The sequence below is a fragment of the Melanerpes formicivorus genome, unplaced genomic scaffold (assembly GCF_026170545.1).
Source record: "Melanerpes formicivorus ecotype bairdi unplaced genomic scaffold, bMelFor1.0.p_v2 SCAF_56, whole genome shotgun sequence".
Lineage (NCBI taxonomy): Eukaryota > Metazoa > Chordata > Aves > Piciformes > Picidae > Melanerpes > Melanerpes formicivorus.
The window spans coordinates 4,015,004-4,040,828 of NW_027142408.1; the positions used below are offsets into that span (position 1 = coordinate 4,015,004).

The window sequence follows — 25,825 nt, forward strand, 5'->3', positions numbered from 1 at the left end:
CAAAGTTTTCTTTCAGAAATGTTCCTGTTCTGACAGCCATGTCCTATTTCTGTGCTAAAGTGAATCTCTGCAGAATTCTTGTGGGCTATTGGAGAGAAAAGACTCGTGGTGAGTGTGGCAGCGCTGGTCTGAACCTCCACACAGCCTGCCGCTGCGGGCAGCGTTCCTCCATGCCCGTGCAGTGCTGTTCTCTGACTGCTGCTTATGTCACATTATGATGACAGGACATAGAAATGTTCCTGCAGAGAGAGCAGAGGTTCACAAAACATTTCAGCAGTTCAGAGTTTTTTCTGAATCCTCCTGATGGTAGCATTAGTACCTTGTGACACCACAGGCCTTGCAAACGTTCTCTGCAGCCAGCTGAAGAGTGGAAATGGAAAGAGAACTAATGGAGTAAAATAAATGAGAAGGAAGAATGGGAAGACAAAGAGAAAAGATATGAAGGAAAAAGAAAGAGAGAGACTAAAGAAAGTAATAATGCATAGGAGCCAAAATATCTTAGTCTGTTGAGGACCACTACAATATTGTCCCGACTTAAAACTTGTGCTAGAAATCCAGAGCAGCTTTAAACTGAAGAAGAAAATGACAGATGTAATGGAAAAACACATGGCAGATGAGAGAGTGAAAGGATTAGCTCCACATGACCTGCCATCTTTGATAGGACTTATGACCAGGGAGGACGAGTGGCACTGGCAGGTGCCACAGGTGCAGAGTGCAGGGAGGTTTTGCACAGGAGCCATTCTGAGCTCTGCTGTATGTCTGATTTCCTGGAGCCCTGCCACGTTAGCCCAGATGCCTGCACAGCACACCGTGCCACACAGCTGGGGGTGTGAGCAGCTGCCTTGGAAAGCTGGGGGTGAAGGAAGTCATGCACTCTGCTATGAACAACCCTAACTCGAATCCCAGAGTTTAGAGGTTAATACTGAGTTGAGCATCTTGGATGCTGAGATTGGACTCCTTATCCATTGCAAAAATTCAGGATTACATATTGCTCAGCCTTGCTCCTGAGCACTAAACCAGCTCTAATTTTAATAGGTGTTTCTGGCTCTTCAGGGCTTTTGTATGTCAGGATGTTCCTCTAAATAGGAGTATGGTGGTTTGATTTGCACAGTGCAATTCATAGCCTGAAATAATAAGTCCATTTTATTCCATCTGATTGCATTGCCTTTCAAAGCAGAGAAATCTGCTGAAGGGAAACATTTGTGCTGCAGAGAGCAGAAGAGGGAGACAACTTGTGCTTTTTCATTGGTGAGACTCTCAGTGTTTCTCCTGAATGCACAGGAAACATGCCAATGGAAATGATGAGAGAAGAGACAGTGCAGCCACTTCTCATCTGCTGAAGCTGGAAAATCCCTTCTGGGATGCCGTACTTGATAAAGCTTTGCTGTCCAAAGCAGTCACTCATCTTCCTGATTAGCTGATGCTAAAAGTGGTGCTAAGACAAAATCAGTTGGAGTGCTCAAGCCATGACTATCCCAGCAGGCCCCTTTCTCTCTTACTTGTGCCTCTCAACTTCTAAAATGCCATGTCATTGCCTAGCACACAGGTTCCTGCAGCTGAAATACCTGGAACTGAGCAGAGAGGGCTCTCTGCATGTTCCAGAGAAAGGTGTTCCACCCACCTGGGGGGTGTGGGGGAGTGAGGACATCAGTGGCAAGCACGGGGGAATGAACCTGTAGCTTGGCAGCTGGGAGGATTCTGACCAGTGATGCAAAATGTTCCCTCGTGGGAAGCTGAGTGTAAGAGCTGCCTAAATAACTGGAGAGAGGTGGTTGCCTTGTCAGCTTGCTGATGTGTCTGCATTCCTCAGGAAGGTTTGCATAGAAGGGGAATTCAGCTGGACACTAATTTCTGCTTGAGTGTATTCTTTCAGTTATGACCTCGTGTTTAATGTCTGTGCCCTCCTGTACCTGTCACATTAGGAGGGAAGAAGAGAAATTGCTGTGAGAGCCTTTTCCTGGAGAGGACACCAAGCAATTTAGAGTTGGGTTTGCAGGCAGTGCTGCACATACAGCTTCTACCTGAACAGCTAAGAAAAGCATCTCAGCTTACTCAGCTGCAAATATTACAGCATGAGTGGTCTAATATATTTTTTCTAATGGTGTTAGTAACCTACTTAGTAAATGAGCCTTGCTACTGATGCACCTCTGTTTCATAAACTGCAAGATGGAGATGTTTGTTTTGGTGGATTTTGAGGGGGAAGTGAAGAAGAGCAATGGGCAGGGCCTGTGTTAGTTGTAGGGCTGTCCATGTATTCTCCTTGCAAGAGCAGGAAGACAGAGCCCATTAGAGAAGAACAAAATTGCTCCAATAGCATTTTCTAATAGCAGAGATGTTAACACCAGGGGCTGCATGATGTGTTTTGACTTGTTTTGAAGGTGAACTTAACAATCAATGATGAAACCTAAGGTCATCTGGTAGTATCAGTTCCTCAGTTTGCATTCCACCTTTCAAGAGGCTATTGGAATCAATACATGTCCCTTAGATGCCATTTCTAGAAGGAAAGCTTAGACCAGGAGTCAGCTTGTTCCCAGCTGCAACCTTTATTTCAAGATTCAGGTCAGAGACCAAAATGATCAAAGTAATCACTGGTCTTACCTGTTATGGCCTTTGGAACATTAATTGTATTGCAGGAGCTGCAAATCAAATAGAAACCTCCCTTCTCCCTTCTCCTCCTTTCTCCCTTCTCCTCCTTCCTCCCTTCTCCTCCTTTCTCCCTTCTCCTCCCTTCTCCCTTCTCCTCCCCTCTCCCTTCTCCTCCCCTCTCCCTTCTCCTCCCTTCTCCCTTCTCCTCCCCTCTCCCTTCTCCTCCCCTCTCCCTTCTCCTCCCCTCTCCCTTCTCCTCCCTTCTCCCTTCTCCTCCCTTCTCCCTTCTCCTCCCTTCTCCCTTCTCCTCCCTTCTCCCTTCTCCTCCCTTCTCCCTTCTCCTCCCTTCTCCCTTCTCCTCCCCTCTCCCTTCTCCTCCCTTCTCCCTTCTCTTCTCCCAGTACAGTTGCCACAGGGATGGATCACTCTTAAACATAACAAGTTCAGGTGCTGTCAATGATACATCATCATATAGGGTAGAGTTGGTTATTTACCCAATTCATTCATACTTTTATAGTCCCTTTCGCTGTAAAAGCCAAATGGGAATAGATTGCTTATGTTTCCACATGTCACTTTTTGTCACCTATGAACTTCAGAGATGCTCACTGGCAGCCCTAGTATTGCTTTGCTTTCCTGTGCTATTTACAGTGAATGTCAATGGAGGAAGTTGTTTATTTCTCCAACTGGTCTCCTTCTGGGAAGTTAGGGATGTGTGCTTCCTTTCAGAATTGACCTGCAGTGCTTCTAACCCAGCTGTGGTCAGAAAAAGAGACATTGCAGTTCTCCAGTTTCCAACAGGATTTACACCCTGTTGTGGCCTAGAACTGCAGGCTGTGATTTGGGGAGTCTCTCAGGCAGATCTCTTCTGTAACATTTTCAAACTGCAGCTTCACAAGCCTGCTAGTCCTGGTGAGCTTTGTGCTTTGCTGTCTTCTCAAGTGTCAGGTGTCAAGCTGGGCCTGAGAGCTAGCAAGCACACTGAGCAAGGGTGACTGGCAGAAGAGCTGGAGAATTCCTGTTGATGTGATTGCCCTGGATGAGTCACTGGAGTGGAAGTGAGATGGCTTGTGGTGAAGGAATGCAGCTGGCTCCAAGATCGTCATTCCAGCCTGTCCCATGAGACCTGCTTGGTAGGAGGGGACGAAAGACAGGATGAGAGGTAGGGGAAAACAGTTACTTAATGCATTCCACTTCCACAGAGTATCTAGGGGGACAACAAAACTGACACCTTGATGCAGTTTCTTGACAAGCTTAACAGCTTCGCTGAAGGGAGCTTGCAATGACAGTAGCAAAGTGGCCTCTCTGACAGACTTGGCTCACAGTGTAGAGGAAGGTCAAGAGCCTTGCACCCGGAGGAGGAAGTGTTCAGCCCTCTCTTTCCTTAATTTCAGAGCTGGATTGATAGATCACAGCACTGATTAAACCTGAGAAAGTCACTTAGAAAATAGATTGCTTTTGCTGAGGCTTCCTGCTGTGAGACTGACCCCTGGGAGAACGATTGGTGAAAGCTGGTTTCATTTCTTGATGCAGGCCTTGTTTTGCTCAGTACATGAGTGTGTTAGAAGCAGCTCTTGCTATGTGGGGTCAGGAAGTACCCAGCAGGTCCTGAATGGAGCACAGCTTCTGCTTGAAGACTGGTACCTGTAGTGGAGGGGCTTGTGGGACTGACGTTTCACTGGGCATTGGAGCAGCATGAAGCACAGCATCTTCCAGACAACTCATAATGATGTTTCTTTGGCTTAGGACACCTGGGGAGACAAATGGGGGAATGACAGAGTATTGCCTTATTAGTCTTGTGTCTCATACTCAGTTGCTGCACAGTGATTGCTCCCTTTTGAGGTTTCCCTGTATCACTGTAAATCTTTCAAAGGGGAAATGGAAGTGTCTCTCATGCAGACTTGCTTTCCTCTGTCCTATTCTTTCAGGTAGCCTGAACAAGGTGGTCCTACACCAGAAGCTAAAGCTCACAGGCATCAACAATCTCTTTTTTGGTGTGTGTATAACACCTCAATCTCCAGAAAGTTTTCATCTTCACCCTGTCTGGCTTTGCCCTTCAGGCACGCTGTCTCTCTTTTACTTTCATTGTTCCAACAGAGCAGATGCAGGACTTTCAGGGGTACAACCAGAAAAACCCTCCTAGAGCAGGAAAGGAGGCCTAAATCTCAGGAGGGACCAAATGGGTTGATGTTCCTTGCCTCCCAAGAGCAGGAATAAGAAAGGAATGGGGGAAAGAAGAATGAGAGGGGAGGAACTGAGCATGCAGAAGGCATGGGACTCCTCATAATGGACCTTTGAGGTGGGAGAAGAGTCTGTTAGAGCAAAGGAGAGAGAAGTTGAAATACCAAGGCAGGGATGTGCCAGCTTTGTTGGGCTCATCTTTTGTGACAGAGCCCTGCCCTACTGAGCTAAGGCCTCTCTTGAGGGGTGATGGTTTCAAACTGCTGCCAGGAAAAAGGTCTAAGAAACAAAACAGAAGCAATTCCTTATTGGAGTGTTATGTGCAGCCAGTTTAAATGGATTTTGTAGCCATTATTTGTATTCCTGATTGAAATGCACAGGCTACTGCATCTGCAGCAGTTCTCTTGACATTTCTGCTCCTGGAAACTCTCCAATATCTGATTGCTCATACTGTATCTCCATTCCTCCTTTCTTCTTTGGGGAAAAAAACCCCAAACCAACACACTCCCACAGAGGAGAGCCCATGTAAAAACAGTATTGAAGTGGCTTAGCTCAATTCCATGAATTGTCTTACCTGAACTTTTCTTATGTGCTCCTGTAGTCCTGTAATCATGGAGGAAGTGGAGAAGTATTAGAGAGAAAGGAGGAGATTAAGCTGGGGAGGGATCTCTGGATTAGTGCCGGCTCTCGATGGGAGGAGGAAGCAGGAGGCAGCTAAGCATGGGAAGCAGGAGGCTTGCTGTGGTTTTACTGAGCCAGCCAGATGAAAGACAGTGCTTACTGTCTGCTGAGCTTGATTTCAGATCCTGCCTCATGTGTCCTTGGTATGGATGGGGGATGAAAAGAGCTGTAGTGAGTTAACATTGTCTCTGTTTGGAAACGTTTTAGGCAGGTAGTGATAGGAAGAAGTGATAAAAGACAAGATTGGAGCACTGCAGACTTGCAAAACCCAACAAAAGCTGGAAGCAGCACCTTGAATGCTGAGCTTTGTCACCCCCAGTGAGGTACAGTTTTATCAATGACTCTTCTCTGAGCAGTGGTGAGTGACTAAATCTGTTCCTCTCTGTGAGTGGTGAACTACAGCATCGATGAGAAAGTCAACGGTGAGAAGGTAGCAATATGGGTGAAGGGCTCCCTGTCAGACTCCTGCAAGAAGTCTTAGGTTGTAAACAGGGAAAGGAGTCTCAAAGGACAGTCAGGCCAGCTCCACTAGTGCCTAGTGACCGAAATGAGAGGAGAAGGTCAGGTCTTGTTTAGGCGAAGGTAAGTGTCTACAAATCTGGCCCCTGCCTACCATCAGTGAAAAAATGAACATCTGACAGATAGCTCACACGCAGTACAAACGTGAGCTTCATCTTAAAGCTTTAAGAACCTCTTCTTTGGAAACCTTGGGAGCATGATTTTTGGCAGAAGCAGCCCCTCAGGCTTACAAGGGGTGGTGCAGTGCACACTGAACGCTTCCCTGCAGAAGCGTGCCTTGGCGTCAAATTGATTTGTGTTATCTCATCCCCTGCAGCCATTCACAAAGGCACTGCATTTGCCTTCGAATGTCTTGGAGATCTCAATTATGCATTTAATTGCTACCCAGAAGGCATCTTTGACAGGAGGGCACAGTGAACATGTGGCCATTTTAAAATGCAAAGGCATTTGAGTTCAAAAGAAGGAAGTAGGGAAAGAAATCATCTCATTAGATGGCAGAGGGAGCTGCTGGGGAGTTGTGCTTTTATCCTCGATGTTGTAACTGGAGAACTTGAAAAAGAAACTCTCAGGCCTTGTTGTCTCAGCTTGGCTTTTGGTTTGCTGCCCTTTGTGTTCTTCTTCTTTCTTTTTGTGAATTCATCTCTGCCAGAAGCTGTATTTTAAAGAATCTGTACTGGCACTGTGGCAGGTTTAGAAGATCAGAATGAGAGCAAAGGAAGCCCACAGAAACAGTGGTTTGCTGCACTACAGTTTTCTCTTGTGCCACTGCTGCAGTTTCCCAGCCATTAAAATTCTGCTGCTGCTGTTTGAGTGATGAGAAATCCTGACATGGCTGAGCAAATGCAGCAGACATGCCTTGGTGTTTCTAAAATGCAGAACTATAATGCAGGGAGTGAAAAATACCTCTGTGCAAGCATGTATAGCAGATTCAGGCTTCAGCTGGCAGCTGGCCTGAGCACACAAAGGGTTTTGGTAAATCAGACTGCTCTTTATTTCGTGCAGGGCAGTGCTGTGGATGTGTTTCTCCAGGCTGCTGTGCTCGACAGTCTCAGCCTTCCAGCTGACCAGGTTTTGCTGCTGCTGATTACCAAGCACAACTTTCAACTCTTGGCCTCAGTGCCAAGCTTTCCTCCTCGGGGGATGGTCTGTGACTTTTGTCCCCATGCAGTTGTGCAGCTCCCACCCACCAGATGTGAATGGAGTTGTAAGCATGTGGAACCTTGTTCTGATGAGCATCTTCAGGAGCAGCCCCTCACAAAAACACAGTGTCTGGTACTTTCTTTTGAAAGCTGCTGGGAGAGAGACAGTTTCCCCATTTATAGAGCAGTGTGGTGATTCACTGCAGCCAGAGATAAATATTGTATGTGAGCAGTGCAATTAACTCTGGTCATCTTACATAGAAGCAGAAGAGGTATGCAGGCAGATTTTTGACACCTAAGTCTGGAAATTGCCTCCTTGAAAATCCTTCTAATCCAGATGGCTGATCTCAGCAGATCAACTCTGGAGTTTACAGCTTCACAAGTTCTAGGCTTTTCTCTGGTACTTCCCTGTCCTGTTGAAATTATTTGTCTTGGGGGGAATTTAAGCTTGATTAGACCATAGAAGATGTGCAGCTGATGGAATTTGGGTCCCCAGTACAAGACATGGACCTGTTGGAGTGCCCCAAAAATGATCAGATGTCTGGAAAACCTCTCCTGTGAAGAGAGGCTGAGACAGTTGGGGTTGTTCTACCTGGAGAACAGAAGGCTCTGGGGAGGCCTTTCAATATGGGGAGCTTATAAGACATATGCAGAGTCTTTCTACCAAGGCCTGCAGTGCCAGGACAGGGGGCAGTGATTTTAACCTGGAAGAGGGTGGGTCTGGGTTGGATGTAAGGAAGGCACTGTTTACAGTGAGGGTGGTGAGACACTGGACCTGGCTGGCGAGAGAAGTCGTGGATGCCCCATTCCTAGACATGTTGAAGGTCAGTTTGGACAGGGCTTTGAACAACTTGATCTAGGCACAGACATCCCTGCCCATGGCAGGGAGGGTGGGCGAGCTGATCTTTAACAACCCCTTCTAACACAAGCTGTTCTCTATGATTTTATCCAGTTACTTTCTCCAGGTAAAATGTGTCACCCACTCTGAATTGCTCAGGGAAATGTGTCACCCACTCTGAGTTCCTCATTGGCTTTAGTTCAGGGAGTTCTCTTTCCATGTGCTTTGGCCATATTTTGTATTGGCTCCTTCTTCTTCCTTTATACCCATGCTGTGGAAAATGTCTTCTTCTGCTTTACCTCTCTAAGTTTACTCCACTTGTAATGAATCAAAGGAGAATTACCAGAGGGTTTTCTTTGTCTTTTTAATTTATCACAGCAGCACCCTGAGACAATTTGTGATGGCTCTGTTCCTTCTCTGCTCTGCCTGGCCTTCCACACTCTTGTTTTCTTGCAAGGTTTGTTGCTCATTCTAATTTAAAAGCATGCATCTAGAGAGAGATGTCTTATAAAATGGGAACTTGGCTTCTGAGGAATATGTCTTTTTCTTTTCACATCTCAGAACTGATTTTCACACAATGAGATGAAAATGTCACTGGCCCTATCAGCTTTCTACTAGTTATGTAATGTCTTGGTTTCTCAGCACTCTGTAAAGATGAAGTGCAGTAGCAACAGCACAGATGAAGAGGTCAGTTCTCATACCTAAAATGCTGTAAAACAAACTGCTTTCTCCACTGCTATGTTACATGGCCTGGGTTTCTTTGTAGAAGCAGATGACTAATTTCTACCTTATCACCATTAAAAGTTTTCTGGTCTCAGAATATCTGTACTTTCAGGAGTTACTGAACTCCAGTATTTTTTTCTTCAGTATATGCTGCAGAATAAATGAAATGTAAGGGCCAGGAGCTCTGTTTTGCTGACACAAATTAGGAGGCTGGCAGTGTTCTAAGTATACGTCGCTTGGACACCCAGTTGTCTTGGGAACACTGTAGGCCTGGAGCTGCAGGAGGTGGCTGTAATGATCAGTGCCAAGACAGACACTGAACTGGTAGCTGTAATTCCCATGGCTGCTGCAGAGTAGGAACAGGCATTCTGGCTGGTTTTAGGTAGCTCCAGATTAACCTTTGTGTTGCTTTGAACTATTCTATAGAAACACAAGCCTAGCATCAGTCTTACAGCAAAGTTGGTTCAATCTGAATTGAATATACCAAACCCATGCCTTTTGCTAGAGGAAAATGTTATTTCAGACAAAATCTGGAAGGCACAAGAATTTCCTATCCCAAACTTGACTCCTCTGGCTTTTGACTTTGGTGGAAATTTTATTTGTTGAGCCTAAACCACTCTGAAAGTGGAAATCTTGACTTTCAAGCTCCATGCTGAAGGAGCTAGGGTGTTTACCCTGCCAGGGTTCCAAGGAGAGGATCCTGGCTGGCACAGAGCTGGAGCAGAGCCATTCATACACCACTGCAGCAGGCAGGAGCACAGGGAGCAGCTGGCACTTTCCTCTCTGTGCTCAGTGAACGCAGGTGCCAAGCAGTGCTTGAGTCCCATTGGGATGGGCAGGAGAGTGAGGAGCTCTACTGCCTTTCCCCTTGTCTATTCCTTTTGTGTCTGCTGTAAAGACTTAGGCAGGTTTTAGTAAGTGTTTTCTGCGGGTTACTAATATGTTAAGAAGTTAGCCCTAAATTTACTGGGATCTGGACTAAGGCTAGATAAAGGCAAAGAGCTATTGGAGAGCACAGAGGGAGTGGAATCCAACCTCTCTCTCTTCTTTTTTTTTTTACCCTGTTGATTTATGTTCCTAAATTCTTCCTCCTCCTCCCATCTTTCACGTGAGTGAGAAGTTTTATCTTTCTCTTCCTAAGAACAATTAGCAAAGCTTAGCCATAATGTTTTGATTTCCTAATCGTTACTTTTCGCAGGTTAGCCAAGGCAAAGGAACCCTCACATTGTGAGGCTGGTTAAATACATCTTGCAATCCTGCCAGTACCTCCTGAAAAGAAAGTGTGATTTACTGACTCTTATTTTTGCATGCAGACAAAAAGCCTCTGATTTATGTGGTAGGACTTCTAAAGTCTCAACAGTTCTGCTGCATGTGGCTAAAAGCAGCTTCCATTTTTTTAGCTTGTATGCTGTTTGCTCACGAATTCTGATCAGGTGGTTGTTTAACAGCTCTGCCTTGGAGCTGAGCTTAGTTAGGAAGCTAAATACATAAATGTTTCCAAACTCACTTGCCTCATTTAACATGCTGTAGCCTCATTTGTCTTCTGGGCTCTGGTTTAGATCACTTCCAACTGCGTTTAAATCTCTCCTTGGCTTCTCTTTTTCATACTGTCAGACACCAGCTCCTCATCTCCTGTACATTCTCTGTTTAGTTCTCTCTCTGGCTTCTGTCTGATCATTGGTATCTTGACTTGGCAATGCCAGACCAGTCTTGAGGTGCTCTTTGTTTTGGACTAAGGGGGAAAAGGTCTCACTGTGCTTTGGAAACTGCAGTGTAGTGCTTTTTGATTGGATTCCTCTTGAACTCGTGTTGTTTACTGTGGTGCCTGTAGCTTGCCTGTGTCGTAGCAGCTGTGGGTGCAGCAGTGCTGCTCTCTGGGCTTATTGATTGAAAAATAATAATTAAAAAACCCTGCAGGGCAGCTGTGTGCTGCCATCTCTTGTTTCTATGGCTGTCCAACTCTATCTTGTGTCAGTCTGAGTGCAAAAAAACCCTAGGAGAAGGTTGTCGCTTGTCACAAGCATAAATCTAAATGGTGATCCAAGGGACGCTCATCCTTCTCTGCTGGTGAGGACGTGTCTTTGCTTCAGCATGAAACTGAGTTATGGTGTTAGGCTGTCTTCTTAAATCTCAATATAATGTGTGCTGCCAGCAGGTCTCACCTGCAGAAGGGAGGAGAAATAAGTGGTGCTGAGGCTCTCCACAGTGTACCCAGGCACAAGCTGCAGCCCAAGCAGCAGAGGCTGACAGCCGTTCCTGCCACCGCAGAAGCGTAGGTGGCTGCCTGGCAGTGCTCTCTTGCCTTCCTGTTTTTCTTTTCTCTCCTCCAGTGTCTCTTCTCCATCTGCAGCTGAAAGGTTAAGAAAATCCACAGTAAAATGTAATAATCTCTTTCATGTTATTGTATTGTCACTGAAGGGTTTGTGAGAGCTGCCTTCCTTGGTGTCTTCTCTTAACCGCACGCTGGGAGCACATTTCTCCTTGCTCAGTCCACCAAGGTTGTAGTGGCAACTGCCCCTAAAAGCCAAGCAGTTCATCTGTAAATCTCTGAGAAGAAAACCCAGAACACTTGTGCTTACTGAGTGTGCAGAGCCAGGAGCCATGTCCTCCTCCTCCAAAGTCCTCCTCGTGGCTGTGAGAGAGAGTGCCATTGTGAGACCACGAGAGCTCAAAGGTGCTGACTCGGGAGAGTCGGTTCAGGCGCAGGAGCACACATGCAAGGTGCATCCTGACAGAAAGTGAGGGGCAAAGCTGAGAGGGATTGCATTGCTTTGGTGTTGTACAGGAATGTTTTGCTTCAGGAGCTGAGTCTTAAGCAAGGATCTGAACAGGCTAGTACCTTCCTTATTTTCTCTCAGGTGTCAACTGCTCGATGTTTATTAATGCCATGTCTTACAAGGCTACAGTGCTCTGCAACAGAAACAAAGAGGGTTTATATTTAAGTGTTATCTGTTGATAAGCCATGCTGTGCATTATTGGTCACCTCCTTCTCAGGATGAAGTCGACTGAGTCCCCTTGCTGGTGGTCTCAGCAGCAGTCAGGGACCTAAGGATGCTGCTGATGCAGGGAAAGACTCAGAAACACACAGTTGGTTCCATAAAGACTGAACACTAATACACTTCATCCTGCTGCTCTCTGTCTTAAAGTAATTGACAGGCAACACTTGTCAGAAGAAAGCTCAGCTTCTGAGAAAATGCTGTCAAACTTGAGAACTGCAGGACTTGATGTCATCCTGGCTTTATTAAACATGACTTAAAGGTGAAGCCTTCTGTGTGTACCTAACAAAATGAACTTTGTTGAATATCTTCTCTAGGAATAGGGCCTCAGCTACCTCTCTGGGCAACCTGTTCCAGTGTTCCACTGCCCTCACTGTAAAGAACTTGTTCCTAACATCCAATCTAAATCTATTCTTCTTTAATTTCAAGCCATTGCTCCTTGTCCTATCACTGCAGGCCTTTGCAAACACTCTCTCTGCAGCCTTCCTGTAGGACACCTTCAGGTACTGGAAGGCTGCTACTAAGTCTTCCCAGAGCCTTCTCTTCTCCAAGCTGGGTGACCCTAGCTCCCTAAGCCTGTCCTTACAGGATAGGTGTTCCAGCTCCTGTAGCCCTCCTCTGGACCCACTCCATCAGGTCCCTGTCCTTCCTGTGTTGAGTGCTCACCCAGAATATGTTTGCTTGGATTCAGACTGACCATAATCTCTGTGCTTGCATGAGCCTCTTCTCTCTTGGGTTTGCTCAGTCCCCAGTTCCCACTCCTGCAGCTGCTGTGGCTCCTGCAGCTCCTGTGGCTCCTGCAGCTCCTGTGGCTCCTGCTGCTCTGTCCAGCAAAGTTTCCCTCAGTGTTTGGTCCCTTCTGTGACCAAGGCTTGCAGGCTGTACTTGGATGATGAAGGTGTAAGAAATGTCTGTCCAACCTTTACACTCTGGTGGGCACAAAGTAAAAAGTTGTTAAAAATGTTCCTCCTACAACCACAGACTGAGAAACAGAAATAACTGCGTGGGGTCTGCATTTGTTTTAAAACAAGTAGGTGCTGTTGTACAACCTGTCTGTTCAGCCCTCTGCTGCTTCTGTTCTGTGGAGATTCTCTTAGTACAACCTGGTGTTGATCAGCTTATCAAGTGGCATTGCTTATTTTTTGGAATGAGAGGAACATGCATGGAAACATACATGGACACATCCATGGGAACAGACATGGGAACAGACATGGTCAGGCTGGCATGTTCTTAATGGGTGCAATGAGCAGGCTGCTTGTTTTCTAATTGCATCTGATGACACTTAACAAGGCTTTGGATCTCTTGCCTGCTGTGTGACTGCAGCATCCAAGTAACTAGAGTGTGGACTGGCATCCCCAGCCAGCCCTCTGGGCTGATCTTGCAGCTGTAGGGGAAATGCCACGTCACTGACCTCAGGCCGGGGTTAGTCAGAGCTGAATATGTGGAGCAGGAAGGTCTCCTACCAGAAGGGCAGGAGGATAATTTTGTCTAGTTTAAGAACAAAATATTCCAGAATCTGTGAGGGTGTTTGTCTCCCATCTGGTGTAATCTTAGCTAACCTGCTTTATGAGTCAGAAATGCAAAAAGAACAAGACAAGCACTTTTCCAAACCCGTGGAGCGAGCGTCCCTGCAGTCTCCCTTCAGAACCAGCCCGGTGGATGACCACATGTGCAGCGCAGGATGTGGTCTCCATGTCCCATCATGGTCAGGAAAGCCAACCAATACAACATTTATTGTAGCAAGTCTGTCTGTTTTCTGCACATTTCAATCAAAGGCTGAGCTTACCCTTGCTACTCACAATGCCTGAGTTAGGCACAGGTTGAAAGGCAAAAGCTCAGTTCTGCTTTGGCTCTGACCATGAAAGCTTTCCTATTTTGCCTGGGCTTTAGCCTGCCTTTGACAAGCTGGGTGCTTCCATAGAGATTGATCTGATACTATTATATCCTGCAGGGCACTCTGAGAATCAATTTATGCTCTTAGCTGGGAGAAGTGATAGGTGTTTCAGTCTCCTGGAGGAAGAGCTTTGTTCTCTCCGCTGTGATGAGTCTGCCCTTTCGGGGTGGGTGCTAATGGCTTTGTTTCATGACAGTTGCTCTTTGTCCTGGGAGAGTTTATAGATAAATATATTATGCACCTCTTGCAAATCTGTGTAGCATTTCTTTCTAGTCTATCTAAACTTTATTTCAACCTCTGTTGCACAAGTGTGCAGCGTGGTGTTTGTGCACTGGATAGCTTGGGTGCCTTGGGTATTGTTTGGCTTACAGTGCAAGTCGCTAGCCTTGTCCTTGACCTGTCTTTAGTGGAGACAGGTGGGTGCCTCCAAGGACTTACAGGCATTAGATATTTCTTCAGCCCTAACATCTGGATAATGTGCTGTGCCTGCTTTTCAGCAAAGTAAAAGATCCCCACAGCCCCCATCCCTGGTGGCAAGGGAATAGCTTAGCCCAAAGGCCACTTTGAACCTCACTGTAAGAATGAGTCTTGTGAGAAGCAAGGGCTCCTTTGGAAAGGAGCATGAGGATAGTTTGGTGTCTCCTGCTGCCCTGAGCTGACTCCCATCTCAGCCCCAGTGGTCTGCTGGCAGATGACATGTCATGGGTTTTGCACTCTCTGCAGCATGTCCTGATGCTCAGACTGAAGACAGAAGCTCTCTTGCTTGCTGCATCTCTGGTCCCAGGCTGCCATTTGTGGCTGCCAAGCAGGACTATGTAACATATGTGGCAGTGGTATGTTGTGGTGTGACAGGACAGGCTGTCCAGCTGCAGGAAGAAGGCCAGACTGGAAGGTCCCCGCTTGCTGGAGTCACTTGCAGACAATGGCCTGTTGTAGCTGCTCCTGGCTGGGTCTCACTCACTATTTATTGATTATCTTTGCAACTCACTGAATTTCAGTGATCAGATCAGAATGTCTAATCCCATACATAGGCCTTGTGGAAAAAGATAATAATGATGTAAGAATTGGTTTAATATTTTTGGAAGAAGCCTTTAAGTTGTTTCACTGTGTACATTTCAAGGTGTATGAGCTACTGGGCAAGGCAGAGGAACATGCAGATTGTCATTGCCATAACTCAGGACAAGCATGTTCTGCAAACCTGAGCTGTGGTTTCCTGCTGTGCTGATGCTTATTTGTTGAGCTGGTAGAAGTGGAAGACACAAATCTGTGGTACTGTAAGAGCATCGTAGCTTCCAGCCTCCTCTGTCACCTCCTTGAGAAGTTAAAAGTCCCTTTTGCATCCCAATTTGACTACACAGATCCATACAGGTTATGATAGGGTATGCAGTAGCAATCTCAGGAGCATTGAGTCCCATGGGATGTTGCAGCTGACTTGTAAACAACTCAGTCAAGCCTAAAACTGGAATCAAAAATGTGAATGCAATGCTCCAGTTAAAGGCTATAGACAAACCAGCTCTGTTGATGTGTCTCTTCCTTGCAGTCAGCACAGGAAAGAATTGATACTGTGGCATAGTTAATTACATGGCAAAATGCTAGGAGTTCATATGGCTTCACTGTAGGGGAAGTATTCTGTGTATCACAGGGTGTAAGTCAGCAGCTCTCAGACCACCAGCTACACCTCCCTTTAAAAGTTTGGATTCAGTGCCTGGGAGAGAGAAGATGGTAATACAGAATGTGGGCCTGCATAACACAGGGTGTGAGAAAGTCTCACAGCAGTTTTCAGGGGAATGGGAGCCGGGTTCTGGGTGCATAGCCTGTAATAAAGAGATCTCAGAAACATCTCCTAACCAGGTGAAGTAACGGCTTTCCTTAGTGATGAAACCTCAGAAGAGTTTGGGCAGTTTGCATCCAGCCTCATAGATAAAGTTGCATTAGCTGCAGTGCTGCAGCATTAATGCCACAAGTCAGAATGAAACAAATTATCATCACTGTAAAGCCACTACGCAGACGTTTTTCTGTGCGGGATAGAACAGAGCTGGAAGTTTCATAGAGCCATGCAGATTGTACTGAAGTAGATTTGCATAAAGCATTGGAAGAGCCTTTGTGAAACTGAAACCAGTGGGAGTTATTGAAACAGCAGTACAGCAGCTATTAGCAAACCAGCAAGTTCAAAATAGTAATTTACTCTCCACGTCTCCTCTAAAACACCTGCGGGATGGAGACAACTGTCAGCAAATAGTGCATCATTGCAGCCCACCCTCTCAAAGTCCTGAAGGAAAAGCTCAGGGGATTCCCATCCCTGACACAACACACACCCTAGTTGCACAGCAGTTCGTTTCCACTGTGTGATGCAGCTGTAAGATACTAGGCAGCCACGGCAAAGGATTAGGAGCTCAAGATCCTGCGGCTTAGAGAGCCAAAACCACCAGAGCATGAATTGTATGTGCTGTAACTATCAGAGCTGTGTATTTAGCATGACCACTGCCATCTTCCTCTCTGCCATTCATCGTCACCAGCTCCCCGCACAGTTCTGCGCTGCCTCACCCCGCCGTGCATGTCCGCGCCGGGCCCGCCTGCGGTGCGCCGAGCGCGCTAGCTCCTCGCCGCGGACTCACCCGCACTTCTTTCCCAGGCAGTGAGAGTGCCTTGTCACACCTGAGCCACGAGTGGATTCTGGAGCCTCCTGCGTGGCGTTCATGGATGTAACCTGGCAGCAACCAGTCTGTGTGTCTTCTGTAAATGGTCCTCCAAGGGTATACCTGTAGCAGTGCTGTCATGCTCCCAGGAATAATCACAAGGTTTGTGCTCGTTTTCCTCAGTCTTTATGCTGTGATGTTCCCTTGACACACCAGGTGCCAACAGACCTTGTTCAGCGGGTGTGGGTTGCGTGTGCCACACATCACAACACCAATTTTGCAGTCATTCAGTTTCTCTTCCTCTTTTCTCCTGGGATCTGGTGGACACTTCTGGTTTGGCACTGCCTTTTCTTACAGAACGAGGGAGGGTAGCAGTTTTCCTGCATGTGCTGGGACCAGCTCCATACATAAGAGTGACCAGAAAGTGGAGAGGGGGCGGGTTTGCTTTGCTTTGTGGTACTCTGACATTTAACAGCTGCGGTGGGTTTAATTTGCATGATAGTTTTTACTAGTGTGTGCAGAGGAACGGAGCAGCATGTTCTGTGTGCGTGCTCTGCAAGCTCTGCTGCTGGGGGCACAAAGCAGAGCCTGATGCTGAAATGATAGCAATCTTCTGGCGCATAGCTCCGCTGCCTGCGCTGTTTTCTTTCCTGAAGCTGGGTTGGATGTTACAGTATTGATACCTACCTGCCACTTGCAATTGCTTTCTGAGCTGTGTAGGTGTGAATTTGTTCCTAATCCTTTCATAACACCACCTGTGTGAAGGTCATGGTGCTCTTGTTTTCTGCCACCCAATGGTCTCATGAGCTGCTCGTGCTATCAGAAGGCTGCTGCATGATCGACATGCACAGTACCAGACTGAAGGGCTTTTCTGTGGGTGGGTTTTTGTTTGTTTACTGACAGACATTGATTTTAGTGGTGTTCTGTTTTCTAGCTGCTTTCTGGTGGTTGGTTTTGTTTCCCTCTGCAATTCATCGTGACCAATTCAGATGTGAATTGGAAGTCTGTTGCACTGGGCTGTGTGTAGCACTTACATAGCAGTGGATGCTTAAATAATACCAGAGACAGAGCATGTGTTGAGTGGCTCTTTCCCTGTGAAACCCCTCCAACTTCCAGTAGTCCTTGGCCCAAGGATTTTGTTTGCTGAAGTACCTGCATGCCTCACATCCCCTGGGGGATGTTTTCTGCCTGGTCTGTGTCATTCTTTTCTGTACTGAGTGATACTTGGTCTACACAATTCTTTCTGTCATGCAATTATAGGCTGTTCAAAGTGCTTCTTGGTGTTTTGTTCAAACTTGCTGCTTGCCTGCATGTGGTGTTTCTTGACTCTCCTGTGCTCAAGGCCATTTGCCACTCCCCATGGCTGATGGCTGCAGAAGTCCCTGTGCTGGTCCCCCATCGGTAGGTCCTTCCCACAGTCTGTTTTGTCCTGCACCAGTGGGAGCCAACTCTTTGTCATCACCAGCGCTGGGACTTTTTTGTCGGTCTAATCCTGCTGTCTTCTTCTTGGGATGAGATGGCCAGAGCTGCAGATGGCATTCAAGAGCATTAAACAAGGGATTCTTCATCAGCCCTCCATGGCATTACCTCATGCTGCAAGTATGCAGAAGAAGCATCAAGGAGTAAAAGGAACCTGACTGCAGACCAAAGCCTTTCGCCTGGTCCCTCTGAATTGCCACAGCAGCCCAAAAATGCCAGCCACATGCAAAGGCAGACTTGTGTGGGAAGGACAGCATGTTCACAAGGGACCAAAGGAGCTGATTTGGGGACTGTTCTGTGCAGGTGCTGGAGGGTTAGGCCTTCTCCTGTGTTTAAATTGCAGTGCTGTGTTGAAAATAGAAGTTGACTTTGTTCCAGAGTCAGACAGATCCTGGCTGTCCACATCGATGTAAATCTCCTTTCTAGCTACAAGGGAGTCAAATTCATAGCTAGCTCTTCTGGGCCTTCCAGGATACTGAATGCTTCTCTGAAGAATGGGCTCCAGATGAACGATTTTGCTTCTCCTATTAACTGTGGAGTAAAATCTCTGTGATAGTCACAGGGGGTGCTGGGAGGGTGCTTTTGTGCTCAGCAGGTAAGAATGAGCTAGGCTCTCCTCAAAATCTTTGTTGCAATAAGGGATTTTTACTTAGAAATCCACAAAGACCAACTTGTAAAGATTCCCAGCCTTTGGGATGGTTTGGATGCCTGTTTGTTTGTGCCATGAATGGCTTAAATGCATCTCTCTCCTCCTTCCCCCCCCACCTTCCCCTTTTATTTCCAGACTGGACTGCCAGCCATGCTTGGTTTAGGTGCTTTCCAGATCTCTTTGGAGACTCTTGCCTCATTTTCCTTCCATGTTGCTTCACAAAAAAATGGTTTGCAATTCTGACCTGAAAAGGTGCATGGATTGTGTTAGAGATGGGACAGAGCTGTGACAGTGATGGAATTTGTGACAGGGGTGAAATCCTGAGGCTCTCAAAGACTCTAGCAGGCTTCCCAGGGGATTCACTAGCCCCAGGGTTACACAACTTCCCACCTGTGTGGGCTGGTGGTCGATGCTCTAACCCTCAACCACCTGCACACATTCATTCTTGACACAACTGCTAAGAACCTCTTCAGAGTGACTCTTTCCTGGGAGGTGCTGCTGGGGAGCACAGGATGCCAGCTGGTCAGGATGAGGTGAAAGCTGAAGCCAGCTGTTGGGCTGTTTGTAGGATGTAGTAGAAAGCTTTATGCAGAGCATGGAAAGGGAAATGAAGTAGGAATTCAAAAGCTGGTCAGTGTATCTGCCTCCAGGTCTGCCACATCACACTGTTCTTTCCAACTCCTTGCCAGCCATGACCACATCCATATACAGGATATGAGGCAGGCTGAAGGAAGATGCTTCTTTTTGTCAAGTCATTCCTAAACAGTGTCACTACTTGAATCTCTGTCCTCCTCAGCTGACCCTGTGATCTCAGCCTGGATCACTTTAGACTGTGTCTTTCCTGGCAGCAAAAGCACAGTCACCATGGACTCCCAACAGCAGTCTGACAATATTAAGGGCACTTGTTTGCCTTTCACTCTCCTGTTCTTCAACTTTAGTACTTGAGCACCTATGACTCTGGAAGTCTTACATGTAAATTGTTCTGGATTTCAAGAGTAGATAACTTTTTGGTAGCTGATTTGATACAGACATTTCAACTGAGTCTGTTATTAATCAAGTCACTTGAAAAAGGCCAAGTGACTTTTTTACTGCTCATGTGACAGGTATTATCTTTTTATTCCTGTATGATTCTAGAAGCACAGGCACAATACATTTAGTGTGTTTGTAACAACATCTGATACTCCCCACAGTGCAGCAAGCTTATTTATTGGCTACCTCCACACTGTAATTCACAGCTTTATTAACTGCACTCTCCTTCAGACAGCCTTGGTGCAAAGAATGTGTTCAGAACGTGATGGAGAAGATAAATCATAATGGGTTTCAATCTGCTCATCTGCTGCCTTCCTTTGGGGCAGAGCATGGAAATGCATAAGGCAGGGCATATGTACCCTTACCATCCCCAGACCTCACTTTGTACCTTCTTTGCCCACAACTGTTTTGCACAACACAAGTAAGACACTGAAATCACAGGGGAAGTTCAGGTCCAAAGTAGAGCATCACTTCTTGGAAATAATGGTTTTCTTCCTAAAAGTCATCTTTTACATCTTCAAAGGTTTCAAGTAGTGAGGAAATACAGAGGGTTTTGTATATCACCTGAAATGTGGCACACCAGCAACAGAGCAGAATTTAACACCCTAGTGGAGAACACCACTTCATTGCTAATGAGCCCATGAAATATTCCAGCCTTCATTGTAGGGAAATAAAGCTGATTAGCTGTAGGCTTAAAGCTAGAACAGAAGATCTCTGTTTCTGGAGCATCATTTCAAACAAGAGAGCTTTTTCTTTCCTTCTCACACAATGTGAGAAGATGCCCTGCTCAGGCCTGCCTTGAGTTTATACATATCAGTGTTCCATTAGCTGATCCCAAGCTATTCAGGATCGTGTCCTCACTGACACTATGCATGGGTGCACTGAATAAGGTACTCAAAGTAAAGGTAGTTTTAACTATCACAGTAACAGGTTGTTCTTCCCATGGGGGCTCTTTGAACAGCAAGAGCTAATGTAAGCAGATGGTGTCTATGGAGGAGTAGTTAGTTGTTCATTGTTTCTCATACTGCACTCTTGCATGTCAGTAAAGCAAGCTACTGTGGCTGCTGTGTGCTGAAATGATCACAGCACATAGCTAAACAAGAACCTGTCAAGGCAGGATGCCACCTTGAGCAGCACGAGCTCAGGAGTAGCTGAGGACAGACCAAGAAGAATAACTCCAAGAGCTGAGAAAGCTGTGTCATCTAACTGGAAAAAACCAAACTGTAAAGCAGAGTCTGCTGGAGGCTGGAAGGACATGCTGCTGGAGGTAGCACTGTGCATCTGCCTGTGCTCTTTCCAGTGATGGTTAGAGACAAGGCGTTTGCTCAGAGGAACATCTGCTCTGACCCAGTACAGCCTTTCTTACAGAGATAGAGGTCCCTCTCATCCTGAGCTTGTGCAGAGGCCTTGGAAGTGAGGAGAGCTGCTTCCAAGAGAAGGTGCTCTGGGCCAGTCTAGGGAACAGGCTATAGTGGAAGTACTCTTTCCCATGGACTAGTAGAGACAAGTTCATTTCTAACTGCTAACCTTCTCACTGCTAGTCCTTTCCCTGGACTAGCGATGCCCCATATGGGTGTAGTAGTTTTGCCTTCACAGCATCATTCATACAACTCTGCCTGCACTTTGATACTTTAATATAGCTTCCAGAGCTTGATCATGACCTAAAGATTTATCAGTCTACTAATAGCAGTCACTATTATATTTATATTTAATCAGTTAATCTCTTAAGCTGTCAGATTCCATTCTCATGCAGGAATCCATGCTGTTTAATTACCACCAATACAGGAGAAAATGGTTTAAAATGAAGGAAGCACAGGGGTCAGAGGGAGGCTGTTTAGCATTACATTGTTAGCCTAATAAAATTATCCTTTGTCATTACAGAACTTTATCATTTTACTTCACTTGCTTCACAGCTTCAGAATTGTTATGATGATCCCTCCATCTCCAAACAGCATCTCACTGCAATGCCATAAACCTCTTTTACTTCCAGGATGAAACCATGTAGTCAACTATATGTATTTATAGGCTTAATTGAAGAGGAGTGTTGATAAAAGCCAGTGTGTATGTGGTGAGCTTGATCCCAGCAGAGCATTTGTCTCTATTTAATAACTCTAGCAGCACAACAATGTCTATTTTATGTTGCTAGAGATAGAGGAGATGACAGAACTGCAGCACTTCAGTGACGGGAGTGTACTCAGCGCCGCGCTGAAGTGGGGTGTAAGAGTTTGTTGCAGTGCACAAAAGGATACCTGAGATATCAGGATCCTTGAGTTTAGATGAGAAACAGCACACTGGGACTATTACAGAATGAGAAATGCATTTGTAGAGCTACATCTGAGTGTAGAAGTTCATCAGCAAGGTCTTTTCTCTTAGGGCCTTCAGCAACTTTGTGCAAACTATCTGATTTCTGTGTACTCACCTCACCTGTGGCAGCTTAAGGCAGGCAGCGTAATGATAGGTTAATTGTTGGCAGCTCATCCTCTCTGAAATATATGAGGGATGGATCCTTCTGCTCAGTGGCCTGATCTGAGGGAAGTTTACCGTGTGTGGGTACTTGTGAGACAGAAGTGCTGTAACTGACCTGGCAGGAGCTGAGGGGGGAGTTGCTGGTTTCTCGCTGCTGTTCTGTGTTGCTGCTGTGACGTGCATGAGTAGCTGTACAATGAACGTATTGCTGTTATGCTAGAAGTGACCCAGGTGAACATGATGATTAGTAACACCTGACTGCCTTAAATTGCCTTTAGATTAAAGAAAAAGTCCCAGTCGGTGGATATTAGTGGGCCAGGATGCAACCCAGTGGCAGCTGAAGCTCAGACACCTCAGCCCAGTAAGACTTTGCCTGCCACTCAGACAGCTACTGCTGAGGAGGAGCAGAACAACACGGCAAACACCCAGAGGCGCAATCCACGAAGGAGTGAGTTGAAGAGATACTACACCATTGGTGAGTTTTCTGTCCCAGCAAAAAGCAACTATACTCCATGAGAAGGCAAGGTCTTCCTCTGCACTTGTGGTTTATTTCTTTTGGTTAGTTGCAGTTGGCTGCTAAGGTTGAAAATGCCCAGAGAGAGCATTAAGGTGTTGTATGTTAACGCTGATGTCAAGGTACCCTGAAGAATTCACCTGCTTTATTTATCTTCCACCCTTGACAGAAATTCTTTCCTCCTTGCCTATGTTTTTTTCCTTAAAAGCAACTACTGAAGACAGTATAAAAGCAATATTGGCAGGAATGATGTAGGAAGAATGTAATTGCCTTTGACAATGGATTGCATCAGAGGTTTAGCAGGAATTGCTCAGAAGGCTTCCAGTTAGAAAGACTTTCCAGTTTGGAGAGGGAGGAGGCCTGCTGAGTGGGAAGGATTCATTAGGGAAATTTCTGGGTATCTTTCACAACCTACATCATCCTTACAAAGTGATCCTAGGCACCTTAGAAGATGCTTCACAACTTGCTTCCCCATAAGTGATTTTGGGACTGAGCCTGACTAGATTCCCCTGGCATTACTTCTCACCTGGTTAAAACTGCTGGAGAGTGGCCTCGCAGTGTTTGTGCCAGGTTCGTGAGCGCTTGTGAGAGGCCAATGTGCTAATGGGAACGGTGCACACAAGAGGAATGGATGCTAATGCTGTGTGTGCAGAGACAAATAGTCAGGACATTGAAGAAAATGAAGTTAAATAATTTAATTGTGGGGTTGTGTGCTCTTGAACTGTTGCAGTGTAATGTGGTGATTTCCTCTGTGCCAAGGTAACCATTTGTGTGTCTTCAACTTGTCTGAAAGGCAAGGAAAAATGTCTTGCCTTAAACATCTTCTACTGAATTGTGCCTGCTCCCTTGAAGTTTGCTGTCACCATAAGTTCCTTTGTTTTTAAAGAGGGAAGCTCTGTTAGCACTCTGCACATGTTACTGTCAGGGCTATGTTCCAGGTGGTGAGGGCTTGGCTGTGCTTACAAACTGCATGGCACAACTGCCTTCTGAAAACTCCTGGAGGTTTCCATGGTCTCTTTCTACCCCAGAAACAATAAAGGTGAGGCAAAGTGAAGGCATTGGTGGCTTCATTAGCATCTCTGACAGTAGGTCTAAAAAGGTTCCAAATTGCATAATCTTTCTCTGAAGAAGTTTCTTTTGTGCCGTGTGTGAGGATGGCATCCTGAAATAAATGCTTTCTACTCGAGTATCTGATGTGTTTGCTCACAAAGGATATTAAATCAGCACACTTGAGTGGCTCTTTGCATTGAAGTACTCCTCTGTGGCTTTTTTTCCTCCTTCTTCCTCTAAATAACCTTAAAATAATATCCAAGATAAGCCAAGATTAATTCATATCTAAAGCAGGCCATGGGTGAGGGAGTTGTGCAGAAAAGTAGTGATGAATCTAGAAATTGATGAAAATTGCTTCTTAATCTGACTGAGGATTGAAAACTGGTACTGGTGAATTGAGCCCAGCTGAGTGCCTTCTGTGATCCCCCAAGTATCATCTGCCTATGGAAACACAGGCTCCAGTCTGCAGTCATCTGTTTGTGACATTCGACTCACCTGCCTTTGCTTTTGGGAACCTTTATAAAACCCTTACAATGTGAGCTCCATCAGTGTTAGAAACCTGGCTGTGCTCATAGTGACCACACTGTCCTAGCTCTAGCTGCTCACCTCAGTGTCTGAGGAGCAGCAGGTTTTCACACCTGTGATTACTTTGCTTGAACACTGTGCAGCACTTGATCTGCAAGGCTTCTTGACTGGAAAATAGTTCTGAAGGTTGTATAGTCTAGTGTCCAGTTTGAAGTGGGACTTTAAACAACACCAGATCAGAACAGCCAAAACTTTGTCTTGCTGAATCTTGGTTATCTTCGGGGGGGACAGTCCACAGCCTTTCTGCATGTCTTGCTGGAACACGGCCAGTACGTCCGTAGGTGACAGCACTCACGGGCAGCTGCCACGTGAACAGGTGCTCACATCTGTGGACAGAAGTTGTAGCCTCTGTAGAAGCTGTAGAAGCATGAGGGGAACAGACCAGAGAAAGTGACCAAGCTTGCATGTCATCCTGTACAGAGTACCGAGTGACTTAGCATGGAAGATCCATTGGGTCTGTGTTCCTTATGCACATAGCCTTGCCTAAGTGAGTTCCAGAAGTACAGCACAGTAGTGGTAGAAAGTGAATGTTTATTCTGCTGGCTGAGCTGTTGTGATATTGGCTCTGGGTATTTGATAACCTGAGAGAAACAATAAATACCTTCTTAGAGCTCCCATCAGCTTCAGCATACTTTAAGTTATGACCTGTGTTTTCCCTGCGATTTAAGAGTCACTTTCTGTGACTTGTCTCAGGAATGATTTCCAACAGTCAAAGTCCAATGAAATACTTGGTTACTTTCTGAGGAGGAAGGTACCACTACCTTGGCACACCTCTGATGGGCTGAGATCTGCAACAGAAAAAGATCAGATTCTAGTGGTGTGCTGTGTGCAGCTGGCTGTTAAATGGCTTAAGTAAGCACATTATACAGAGTGATTTACCTTGTTTTGCCCTCGTTTCATGTTGTTCTCTGCTAAAAGCAATCTATGTCCAAGGTTGAACAGCAGGAACTAATCATTGCTGTGATAAATGGATTAAGAAAGTGTGTTAGAAAACTAATGTGTCAGTCCAGGTGAGGGGTTGACCTGCTGCAAAGCAGCCCCATGGAGAAGGATCTTGGAGTGCTGGTGGACAATATGTTATCCATGAACCAGCAACGTGCCCTTGTGGCCAAGAAGGCAAATGCGCTCTGGGCGGCCATTCAGAAGAGTGTGGCCAGCAGGTCCTACTCCGTCCTTGTGAGACCACACCTGGAGTACTGTGTCCAGTTCTGGGTTCCCCAGTTCAAGAGGGACAGGGAACTACTGAAGAGTGTCCAATGGAGGCCATGAGGATGGTGGAGGGACTGGAACAGCTGTGTGATGTGAGCCCCGGGACTGTTCAGCCTGGAAGCCTGAGAGGGGATCTTACTAATGTTTACAAATGTCTGAAGGGTGAGTGTCAAGAAGGGGCCAGGCTCTTTTCAGTGGTGTCCTGTGATAGGACAAGAGGTAGTGGATACAAACTGGAACCCAGGAAGTTCTACCTCAGCATGAGAAGAAACTTTGGTGTGAGGATGCTGCAGCCCTGGAGCAGGCTGCCCAGCGTCTGCAGCCATTCGCACAAGATGCTTACTTTGCACCTCATCTTTTCTCACCAACTGTTATGTCTATGAGACTGATGCATCCCAAACTTAATGAGGGCACTTGCACTTTTTAAAAGTGGAGGGAAAAGTAGGTAAGGGAGAAAAAGAAACAAGTGGAAAGGAAAGGCAATGGGGAACAAGTTGTGTGCTTGGCTGAAATGAAACAGAAAATAGAAAGTCAGTGAGGGGGAGAAATAACTCTTCCATATGGCAGGCTGAGCAGGCAAGAAGGCTCCTGATCCTCCAGTGCTGAACTGGTGTGAAGAAATTCAGTGGGAACTCCTAGATTAATAAGGCAAGT

At 46.1% G+C, this 25,825-nt stretch overlaps 1 protein-coding gene across 8 annotated transcripts in view; it reads left to right on the forward strand.

The window, feature by feature from the left end:
- OXR1 (oxidation resistance 1) overlaps nt 1–25,825 on the forward strand; it is a 190,956-nt gene that overhangs the window by 71,506 nt on the left and 93,625 nt on the right. For 5 of the 8 annotated variants that reach the window (XM_068161275.1, XM_068161276.1, XM_068161279.1 and 2 more), the window contains exon 3: nt 22,092–22,288. In XM_068161275.1, coding sequence (XP_068017376.1) covers nt 22,092–22,288 — 197 coding nt within the window. Of the gene's footprint in view, nt 1–16,186; nt 16,353–22,091; nt 22,289–25,825 lie in introns of all 8 variants that reach the window. The other 3 variants (XM_068161272.1, XM_068161274.1, XM_068161273.1) reach the window with 2 other exon arrangements.